Source organism: Sorex araneus, chromosome X (assembly GCF_027595985.1).
Source record: "Sorex araneus isolate mSorAra2 chromosome X, mSorAra2.pri, whole genome shotgun sequence".
NCBI classification, from domain to species: Eukaryota; Metazoa; Chordata; class Mammalia; order Eulipotyphla; family Soricidae; genus Sorex; species Sorex araneus.
In genome coordinates, this window is record NC_073313.1 from 327,893,418 (window position 1) to 327,905,365 (window position 11,948).

An 11,948-nucleotide genomic window follows, 5' to 3' on the forward strand; every position below is an offset into this window, starting at 1 on the left:
ACTAAAGAAAAAGAAACTAGTCCTATCCAAAAGTCACTGAGTGATTAGACCTTTTGCTCATCTACTAACTGATGAGGAACCTGCTGCGTAAGGATACTGGTCCTTGTGATCTCAGTAGTGTCATCATGTAGTTTGTCATTTGAATCAGGTCACTTTGAGAGTGTCCGGTCGTGCTGTTAATAACGTGGGGCCTGGGTATCCCTCAGCACTGTGCAAGCACACGGGAAGGGCCCTGTGGTCAGCTAACAGTGAGCGCCAGCCACATTCCACACCAGATCCTGCTGTCCTGCTTCACTCACAGGGCTGCTCAGAGAGTGTCACAAGAGACTAGAGGGAAAAATCATTTCTGTCCAGCAGGAAGCACTGTGTACATGTGACAGCTTATTATCTCCTCTTCCTCCTTTAGAAATTTAAGATCCGCATTGAAGACCCACCCCGCAGAAAGCACATGGTATTCCTGGGTGGTGCAGTTCTCGCAGATATCATGAAAGACAAAGACAACTTTTGGATGACCCGACAAGAATACCAAGAAAAGGGTGTCCGTGTGCTGGAGAAACTTGGTGTGACTGTTCGATAAACTCCAGAGCTTGTTTCCATCACAACCCTCACGCATTCTTTTTTCCTTATTGCCAATCTTTGAACTCATTCAACTCCAGGATATGGAGGAGGCCTCTCTGTGCCCTTTGACTGGAAAGGTCAGGTTTTTTTTTCTGGTGTGTTGGGGACACTTTGTTAAATTTTGGTTAATGTGGGTAAATCTGACTGTTTAATACAATCACTTCCCTGAAAACACAACATGAGGGCAAAGGGTCCTGTCTGCTGCTTTGTTTCTTCTAAGTAGGCGTTTAGATCATTCCTATCTGCTTCCTATGTTCACTTTACTGCTCTAATGCTGCTAGTTTTAGTCCGTAGCACACTAGGTGGTATGTCTTGACTAGCATAAGAAAAACCCTTTAATAGGAGCTTTTACATATTATTGGGGTGGGGGTAGTTAGGGGTGGGTGGGCAGCTGACTCCTTTATGGCATTTCCTCTGTAGTAAAGCAGTTTCAACCTTACTGGTGACAGCTTTTTAAATACCTAAAAGTTTCTCCTATTAATAATTTAGAGAAATGTTAGGCTCAGAACTAAGTTTTGGGTGGGTTTTCGCTTGGTGGGCAAGGAATATTCTTTTTTTTTTTTTTCAGCTTTTCTGCTCTGGGGTACATAGATGAACTTCATCTACAATACTTTGATTTGCCAGACTTCTTTTGGTCTGCCTGAAACTTTTTCAGAAGATATAAAAAAAAGTGTGGTATTCCATTAGTATGTAGCTTAGGGATTTGTTTTTTAAAATCAACTGTGTTAACTGCAGCTATACTCCTTAGTCTCCACCAGTGGAAATGTAACATTTAAAAATGCTTTTGGATATTTAAATTACAGAGTAAAATAGTGCTAAAGAGCTGGTATTTTCTAAATGCTTCTGTTTATTCTAGAAGCATTAAGGTAACCCAGTGCCAAGTACCAATCTTGCAAATTATTCTTTTATATTACTGACCAGTACTTATTTAATAGAAATAAGTAGATACATATAATTACTGGCAGTAAGTTATAATTGCTCGTTTAAAAAATAACATTGAAATATGGGACTTGTTGCCAGTTGGTTAATTTTTATTCTTTTGTTTTTATTTGAAACCTAAAAGTGTAGCAAATTTGACTGATACATTGATTCCCCCCAAATCAAGATTTAAATCTATATTTGTATTAGAAGCCTAATCATAACTATAAAATCTCAGCAATCTTATGTTTCAGAGAAGAGTTGTTGGTATTTTGAAAGTGTTGGCAAACTTTCTTGTCTATGTGAAGAGATGACAGGTATGAATTCTGTCAGCATTGCTTGATATCTGAGAAGATACAGGTAGTATGCAGACATGAGTTCTTCCTGCATTTGAAAAGTAAAGTCATAAGAAAGTGTATCATGCTAAGTACAAAATGCAGATTCTGGGAAAAAAAAATTCTTTGTCTCAAGAAATTATTAATCAATAATGACTTTGAAAGAAGCCTCCTCTTTTTTTTTATTTTCTTGGTGGCACCTGAAATTGGAGAAACAACTTACTGGCTTTAGCATCTCTTGTGAGAAAACATAAAAATCAATTTCTGTGAAATAATAAAAGATTAGTTTTAATTGTGCAGCTTCTGTTAATGGTTCTTTTTTTTTTTTTTTTTTGGTCTGTTTTACCTCAATTTGAACAAATAACGTTTGCCTGCATGCTGGACATGCTTCAGTACACAGTGACTAGCTGTGAGCACTGTTTCCTAGACTGTAGGGACTTGAGGTCAGAGGTACTTTACAATTCTAAAGTGACCTAAATCATGTTCTTTGACACCCCCACTTTGGAGTTCTGGGCTTGTTAAAGGACATGGGTAGGACCAGTACAACTAACTGTTCATTTCCAATATATGGAGTGACTCCTGGCTTGGGTCATGCTTTTAAAATATGGGGGTAGAAAACAAAGAATTGGTGGACTCTTCAGTAAACAATGAGGAACATTTGTCCTTTGGTTTTAATTTCATAATTCTAGCAAACATGACAATTAAAATGGTGTGTGAACATACGCATATAGAGTATGATTTTTAAGTTCCATTTTACAGTTTCTCTTTTCCAAGATCACTAATGCATTTAGTAATTTAGCAGGCAGAGTTCTGTTTAATTAGACTGTTGTTAGGTATGCCCCCTCAGAATTTTTTTGTCCTAGAAATCTTACTTTTAATTCTTGAAAACCGCTGTCACTTAAATTTCCAATAATATTAAATTTCTTTTCTTTTAAAAATTAGACTTGCCAATGCTTTGACCTTTGAGAAGGGTTTCTAGAAACAGATTCTACATTTAAACTTTTTCTTTAAAATATGGTATTGGATGTTAACTTTTACACCGTTCTGAGCACTGTTAACAATATCTGGAAAGTATTTTAGAGATCAATGGAAAGTTTAACATTCTGAATTTAACATATACTTTTTGATTCAGAAAATAAAATCAGATTTTTCAAAGTAAATTTGTCTTTTGTCTTTGTTTTTACTCTCAATGGTTTTTCTCTTTTTGATATTTTACATGATACGGTATTTTTTTGTGATGCATTTATAACTTCATGCTTATTGTTTGGCCAAGTTTACCTCTATTATGTCACTTGATCAGGAACCTATATTACTGGTATGATCTTAAGTACATAAGGGAAAATTAGAAATAAGAATAATTGCAGTTTTGTTGGGAGAGTTTTCCTTCTCTCACGTTGCTCACATGGCTTCTTCCAATATGAGGAAGTATAAACAGTCCTGTGTGTGATATGCCTCTTGTCATCTGCAGACTTGCTGATACGGAACTTTAATAAAGCAAAGAAAATACAATGTATTAAGTCAACCCTTTCTTGATTTTATACCAGCCGTTGAGGAAGGGGCTGGGAAGTAGACACAAGCTTTTGCTTTTCCTTTTTCGAAGGGGCCGTATCTGGTGGTCCTCATAGCTTACTCTTAGTTCTGCATTGAGGAATCACTCTTGGTGGTACCTGGGGACCATATGGGGTGCCAGGGATCCAACTTGATCAGCAATTTACTAGACATGAGCCTTGCCTGTTGTACTATCTCTAGCCCAAAGCAAGTATTTGTGGTTTTCCTTCTTCATGAATATGTTTGAACCTTATTGCTCCTTTCCTTCACAGCCAAAGTTCCCCAGGACTTCCTGAGGTCCACCTCTGGTGCCTTTCATCTAATTTTTTTCCTTGGTAGTCAGAAGAATAATGGGGCAGCTCACTCCCTGGGCAGCACACGAAGAAAATTCTCAGCAAATGTCATTGTTGATGGAGGTTGAAGTTAGTGTCTGTTTTTTCTACCTGCAAATTGTGCCTGCTATAGAGCTGAGTTTATAAACTGCACTTCTTTTGGAAGCATCAAAACAGGTGTAACTCACCCAAGCAAACCAGACCTCTGGTTAATTTAGTTCATTATTAAACATGTCGTCTAACCTTAGAATGACTGGCTAATATCTCACTATACCAGCGCTGTGGGTAACTTTATCCAGCTCAAATCTACCTTTGGATTGAAGATACTCTAGGGGTTGGAGCGATAGTACCAGGGGTATGGCTCTTGTCTTGCGTGCAGCTGACCCAGGTTTGATCCGCAGGACCTTATATGGCCCCTCAAACCCTGCCAAGAGTGACCTCTAAGCGCAAAGCCAGGGGTGAGCCCTGAGCGCAGTTGGGTGTGGCTCAAAAATCAAACAGATTGAAAATACTCTGGCAGAAGTAAGTCTGGCAGGCCGGTGGTGAAAGGGCTTGGGAAAGTATATTTGTAAGTGAAAACTCGAAAAATCAAGTGACTGACTTCAACCCTGCACTGCAAGTAATGTTAGCCATAAAGGAAGATGTGAGCTCAGGGCAACTATTATTAAAATTTGGGCGATACTCACATGGGACTGGAGAGAAAATACAAAGTTTGCTCTTGCCCTGCATGTGGCCAACCCAAATTTGATTCCTAGCAACACATACAGTTCTCAGCACTGCCAGGAGTGACTATCCAAGGTAAAGTTGTTACCCGAGCTGAGGGTGACCCCCTCAAAAAAGCAAAAATCCACATTTTACTTAATTTGTTTCCTTGCAGGAGATGGTTTTTGAGGACATGGGTAGTGTTGAGTCTCAAACATGTAGCAAGGCATGTGCTCTTTCACTCACTGAGCACATCCCTGGCTTTGTAAGTAACCATTGTACACACTTTGCTCAGTGCTGTGTAAATAACAAGTGTAATTATGGAGAAACTCAAACCATTATTACTTTCATTTAAATTATCTGTATGCTGTGCCAGTGACCCCAAAGTCAAAGCCTCGTGTTTTAAGAATCTCAATTTCTGTTGTGGGGCCCCATATCATAAGATAGGGGGAATTCAAATGATTTCTTCCTCCCTCTAGGCAGTTCTATCCTGTTTTCCCATATCATACTTGGTTCCTGAGGAAAGACTACAGAGGACCTGCATATAATTTTCCATGAACCAGAAACGGGAGAGTTAGAGAATATTTTGATTGCTTGCCCAAGTTTGGGTTTGGGAAGTGCAGAAGGCAGTCAGATGACATGATACAGGTCTATACATGATGTACACCCAAGGTAGATTAAAACGGTGCCATTAGTGACCTGGAGCTAAGTTTCTGCCTGGTGAATATTGGTTTTAAAGAAAAATATTTCCCCAAAGAATAGTGGAAGAGGACCTAGGAGATTGTGCCCGACTGGAGCACATGGTTGGCATACGGGAGGCCTGCTTTTGATCCCCAGGACAGTTGCTCTGGCAACTTGCAGGGCTAAACCTGAGCATCACTGTGTTCTGGGCCTCATGAAGCATCTAGCCTGCATAGCCCACTCTCTCCTGCATGCCCAGAACCCTCTGCACTGCTTGGAAAGTCCAAGAAGAGTGATGGAAAGGAAAAACAGGACCAGCTTTATACCTGAATAGGGGAGCACGTGCCTTACCTGCATAGAATTTTGGCATCACAAAACAAACCCCCATTCTTCCCTCACAACAAGAAAAGTAGTAAGTGGGGAAAAAATAAAAATGAAGTCACCAGAGAGATACGACAGCGGTAAGGTGCTAATCTTGCATGTGGCTCCCCTATTTGATCCCTGGCACCATGTGTGATTCCCAAGGCCTGCCAGGAGAGACCCCTGGGTACAAAGTCAGGAGTAAGCCCCAATCGAGGCATCGTCCTAAAACAAAAACAAGAATTAGTGATTCTTATCCTTAAACGGGGGTTTGAAAAGGAGGACCTTAATTCTTTTTTTTTCCTTACGAATGTTCAGGGGGAAGGCTGGAGTGATAGCACAGCGGGTAGGGTGTTTGCCTTGCATGAGGCCTACCCGAGTTAGACTCCCAGCATCCCATATGGTCTCCAGAGCACCGCCAGGAGTAATTCCTGAGCGCAGAGCCAGGAATCACCCCTGTGCATTTCCAGGTGGGTCCCCAAAAAAGAAAAAAAAAAATGTTCAGGAGGCTGTGAGATACAGTGGCTTTTGTCTTGCATGTGACCAACACAAGTTCGATCCCTTGTACCCCTTATCCCCTGAGTGTATCAGGAGTGGTCCTTGAGCACAGAGCCAGGAGAAAGCTCAGCACTGCCAGGAGTAACTCAATCTCCTATATCCCAGCCCTTAGGTTGGAGAGGTTAGTACCATAGGTGCTATCCACCTGCCTTGCATGTGGCCTACCCAGATTCAATCCCTAGCACCACATGTGGTCCCCTGTGCTCTGCTGGGTGAACTCTCCCACCAAAAAGGAGGGGGGGGGAAATCTCTGCATATATAACTACCTCATAACTACATGTCACTGTCACTGTCATCCCGTTGCTCATCGATTTGCTCGAGCAGGCACCAGTGATATCTCCGTTGTGAAACTTGTTACTGTTTTTGGCATATCGAATACACCACGGGACCTTGCCAGGCTCTGCTGGGCAAGATGCTCTCAGTAGCTTGCCGGGCTCTCTAAGAGGGATGGAAGAATCGAACCCAGGTCAGCCGCGTGTAAGGCAAACGCCCTTATAACTACATAGGAAACCAAATCTAGGTACTTATCAACTAAGAACTGCTATTTTTAACTGCTCAGATTTTTATATTTCATGTCAACTTTAGGGTTCAATGAGTAAAATATTTAAGCTTAACTGAAGCACAAATATCACAAATAAGTTGACAGGGGTCTGGAAATAGCTCAGAGCAAGAGTCTTGCAGGGTGAGGCTGAGATGGAATTCTGGCGCCACCACACACACCAAGTGCAATGCTGGCAGCACATTTGTGGTTGTGGTTCCCAGCATCACAACCAAATGTGCAGCTCCCAGTTCCTGAACAAGGGAAAGGGAAGGAGGAAATAGTTGACTGAATCATTTGACCCTGATTTGAAACAGTCTACACGTGTGTGTGTATGTGCTTGTACATAGACTTTTAGATCTGTATTTGATGGTGCTAAATTTAAAAACTATTGAAAAGGAATAGTTTGTTGGGTTTTTTTGGGGGGTGAGGGCGGGGGAATATGGTTTTGAAATCTAAAACGGTGACTCCAATTCAAAAGTCCTTGATGATTAGGTAAGAAGGACACTTTATTTTTAAAGCTGACTGGAGCGATAGCACAGTGGGTAGGGTGTTTGCCTTGCACGCGGCCAACCTGGGTTCTATTACTCCATCCCTTTCAGAGAGCCCGGCAAGCTGCCGAAAGTATCCTGCCCACACAGCAGAGCCTGGCAAGCTACTGGTGGCGTATTCAATATGCCAAAAACGGTAATAACGAGTCTCACAATGGAGACATTACTGGTGCCCACTCAAGCAAATCAATGAACAACAGGACGACAGTGCTCAGTGCTACAGTGAAGTGTATTACTGAGTATGCCATAAGGGGCCTGGAAGATTGCTCAAAGGGCTCACGTGCATGCTTTGCATGCTAGATCCAGGGTTCAGTCTCTGAGCGCCACTGGAATTTGAGCCCCTAAGTACCAATCGCTGTGCTCTCCAAAAAATAAACATAGAAAATTATTTTATTGGACTATAATTTCTTGAGATTAAAGAACACTACGAAGGAAAAAGTGTGAAGCAGAAAGTGCAGTGGTTATGCCACATAACTTGCTTGCAGATGACCCTGAAACTATCCCTGGCACCACGTGCTCCCCCAAGAAACTCAGGATGTGGCTTTAGAGGCCTTTGAGAACCACCAGTAGCACCAATACTCCTGGCACTGCAGGGGCAAGCAGCACTGGACCCTCAGACCCTCACCTTGAACCACGGGTCTGGCTGACCAAGAATAGCTGGGAGGGCCCCATTTCTCTCTGAGTACTGCTTGAGAACGCCTCAATAGCAAAGATTAAAAAAACAATTCACGTATGGGGGCTGGCTGGAGTGATAGGACAAGCAGGTCAGGTACTTGCCTTGCATGCAACCAATCTGGCTTCAAACCCTGGCACCCCCAGATGGGCCCCAGAACATCATCGAGAGTAATTCTTGAGTGTAGACGCAGGAATAACCCCTGAGCATTGTTGAGTATGACCCAAAAAATACCAAAATTGTACATATGATGGGGTTCAATATCCAGCACCCCAAAATAAATATAATCAAATGATTTGTCCCTCAATGTCTTTCTCAAATAAATGAAAACAAATCTTGCACCGCTCTTTATCCATGTGCACACATCATAGGATTCTGACTTGGAGAATCACGTAGAGTATTGAAATGAGCAGGATCCTGGGCTGCGATGTAGCTCAGCAGTGGAGCACTTGTCTTGCATCTTGGGTTTGACCCCAGCAGTACAAAACTCCGAAACATCGGGAGTGGGGGTATCACATTTCTGATCCTTAGTCTCCAACTACTGAACATGGGAGCCAAGGGTACCGCCATTAAGCTCGCAGTCTTGAGCCGACGGAGCCATCTCCCTGTCTGTGGGCAGCTCGGCCCAGGAGCACTCTTCCGCCTGAAATGTGTTCCTCTTTACCCTTTAAAGAACACCACCCCCCCTTGGGGCTGGAGCAATAGCACAGTGGGTAGGGCCTTTGCCTTACACGCGGCCAAACCGGGTTCGATTCCCAGCATCCCATATGGTCAATCTGAGCACTGCCAGGGGTGATTGAGTGTGGAGCCAGGAGTAACCCCTGTTCATTGCCAGTGTGACCGATAAAGCAAAAAAATAATAATAAATAAATAAATAAAAATAAAGCACGTCCTTTAGAAGCAGCTAAGAAGCTTGTGGGAGCCAACAAAAATCCTCTCAGGCGCTTTAAAAACGATAAGGAAGGCTTCTTCAAACATTCTTCATGGAAGTTTTGTTTTGTGGGTCTTTTCAACAAATATGTGAGTGAACATTTTTTAGGTAATGAAATTCCCATATTTTCAGAATCTAAATAGATTTATGGGATTCGCAGCCCCACTCCCCCACCACCAAATCATCAAGACTGGAAAACTTTTTGAGTATTTCCCAGATCATAAAAACCTTCCAAGTCCCTGAGTTCCTGCAACGACAGGATAAAATGTCTTTTAACCCTTCCAGAAGGCAAAAGCTGCTGGCCAGCCACACGGCTGCTCGGGGCACTGGCCTCTCTTACTCAGGATCTGGGAGAAGAGAATCGCTGAGAAGAGAACTGTTCCACTAAATCTCAGTCCAACTTTTACTTTGAAGAATAGACTGTTTGCTTCAGGCTCTGTGCTTGTCTGCTAAAACAATTGGCCAGGAGGCAGACGGGGAAAGAACGGCCCTGCAGGGAGGGTCCAGGGGAGCAGATGCAGGCCGTCCTGCAGGGAGAAGACTGAGGGAGTGCTGGTGAGGGAACCGTTTAACCCATTCTATTGGACTGGGACAGTCCATATAAACCATCCCCCTTTACCGGAGTCTCTACCCTCACCTTCTCTCACCTTCTTTCACTCCCAGGCTTGCATCAACTTTGGGTGAGGAATTCTCAAGCTTGTGTGTGTGTGGTGGGGGTGGACAGGGGAGGGGGGGCAGGCAGAAGGGGCTGGGTGACTGAGAATCTCTGGGGAGCTGGCTAAGAGCATCGCAGGTACCCATTTCCAGAAATTTTGAATTTTGGTTAACCCTCTGCAAAGGGTTTCTTTGCACATGGAAAATACGAATCAGAAGCCAGGAGAATTGGGGACTGAATTAAGTGACTGCCCAAGGGATAACAGTCTGGGTCTGGATTGCTGAGTGGGGCATTTCCTCAGAAGATGAAGATAAGGGTTTTCCTGCCTGAAACATCCAGCTTCATTTCCGAGGGTGTCTTGCTATGTGCCAGACAAGAAGCAAGATCATGCCTTCATGTAACTCACTAGGACAGTGTCGTCTCCTTGTCATCACGCCTCTGTGTAATAGCCTTTGGGAAAGGCAGTGCCCTGGGTTACTGCCTGTCTGAGAACAAGCTGTGTCTTTATGCAATGATCTTCTGTCTTGACCCAGAGGCATTGGGAAGAGCCTTTGGAGAACTCAGATGAGTCCAGACACCCAGCCCTGAGAGCTCAGCATCCCAGGAGTCATTAGAAAACGGCCTGGCACTCTAAAACAGATGACTGGTTAAAGAAACTTTGGTACATCTACACAATGGAATACTATGCAACTGTTAGGAGAGATTAACTCATGAAATTTGCTTATAAATGGATAAACATGGAGAGTATCATGCTACGTGAAATGAGTCAGAAAGAGAGGGTCAGACATAGAGGGACTGCACTCATTTGTGGAGTGTACGGTAGCATTACATGAGGCTGACACCCAAGGACAGTAGATACAAGGGCCAGGGGGATTGCCCCATAGCTGGAAGACTGCTTCATGAGCAGAGGGGAGAAGGCAGATGGAATAGAGAAGGGACCACTAAGAAAATGATGGCTGGAGGAACCAGTTGGGATGGGAGATGCATGCCAAAAGTAGATAATGGACCAAACATGATGACCTCTCAGTGTCTGTGTTGCAAGCTATAATGCCCAAAAGTAGAGACAGTATGGGGAATATTGTCTTCCATAGAGGCAGGGGGAGTGTGGGAAAGGGGGGTATGCCCAGGATATTGGTGGTGGGGAATGTGCACTGGTGGAGGGATGGGTGTTTGATCATTGTGAGATTGTAACCCAAACATGAAAGCTTGTAACTATTTCACGGTGATTTGATAAAATAGAAAGAAAGAAAGACAGAAAGAAAGAAAGACAGAAAGACAGAAAGACAGAAAGAAAGAAAGAAAGAAAGAAAGAAAGAAAGAAAGAAAGAAAGAAAGAAAGAAAGAAAGAAAGAAAGAAAGAAAGAAAGAAAGAAAGAAAGAAAGAAAGAAAGAAAGAAAGAAAAGAAAAGAAAGAAAGGAGCCTGGCACTGAAGTGGCCTGTGAGGGCTTGATCTTCTGTTTATTACTCATTGAACTCATGGAAAACCAGGCCGGGAAGCCCAGTGTGAGGACAGCAAAAGGGCCTTTGGGCCACAGACATGGAGATCCAGAGGCGCCTGTAGCACTTTAGAACTAATCTAGTTTGGAGTTGATTGTCTCCTGGGTTTAATTTTTCCCAGCAGATGTTCATTCTAGCCCAAAGTCTGAAATTTAGATCAGAACTTGATACCTTAATGAGCATGGTTTTCAGAATCTTCACTCACAAAAGGAAGGCAGAAAATGCAAAGCATGAGCCAGAGAGATGGCGCAGAAGGTAAGGTTTTTGCCTCCCACAAAGTCAACCCTGGTTCTATCCCCAGTACTACATATGGTTCCCTCAGTACCACCAGGGTTCTGTGATCCCTGAGCACAGAGCTGGGAGTAAACCCAGAACACTGCTGAATATGGTCCAGAGCCCAGGTCCCTGACAATATGGAAAGTTGGGACTGGAGAGATAGTACAGGGTTGCTTGCTTTGCATAGGCTGACTGTGGTTGAGTCACTGGTAGTTCAATCACTGGCACCACATATGATTCCCCCAAACCTGCCAAGAGTAGGCCCTGAGCACCTCTGGCTATGGTCCCAAAAGAAAGAGAAAGAATGAAAGACAGAAAGAAAGACAGAAAGAAAGACAGAGAGAAAGACAGAAAGAAAGAAAGAAAGAAAGAAAGAAAGAAAGAAAGAAAGAAAGAAAGAAAGAAAGAAAGAAAGAAAGAAAGAAAGAAAGAAAGAAAGACAGGAAGGAAGAAAGGAAGAAAGAAGGAAAGGAAGAAAGAAGGAAAGGAAGGAAGAAAGAAGGAAAGAAAGAAAGAAGAAAGAAAGAAAGAAAGAAAGAAAGAAAGAAAGAAAGAAAGAAAGAAAGAAAGAAAGAAAGAAAGAAAGAAAGAAAGAAAGAAAGAAAGAAAGAAAGAAAGAAAGAAAGAAAGACAGGAAGGAAGAAAGGAAGAAAGAAGGAAAGGAAGAAAGAAGGAAAGGAAGGAAGAAAGAAGGAAAGGAAGAAAGAAAGAAAGAAAGAAAGAAAGAAAGAAAGAAAGAAAGAAAGAAAGAAAGAAAGAAAGAAAGAAAGAAAG

General features: G+C 42.7%; 1 protein-coding gene across 3 annotated transcripts in view; it reads left to right on the top strand.

Moving 5' to 3' along the window:
• Positions 1-3,031, top strand: part of ACTR2 (actin related protein 2) — a 43,852-nt gene extending 40,821 nt beyond the window's left edge. For all 3 annotated transcript variants that reach the window (XM_055121662.1, XM_055121663.1, XM_055121664.1), the window contains one exon: positions 407-3,031. In XM_055121662.1, the coding sequence (XP_054977637.1) occupies positions 407-577 (171 nt within the window). In that variant the 3' untranslated portion in view covers positions 578-3,031. The remainder of the gene's footprint in view (positions 1-406) is intronic.
• The last annotated feature ends 8,917 nt before the right edge of the window (positions 3,032-11,948 follow it).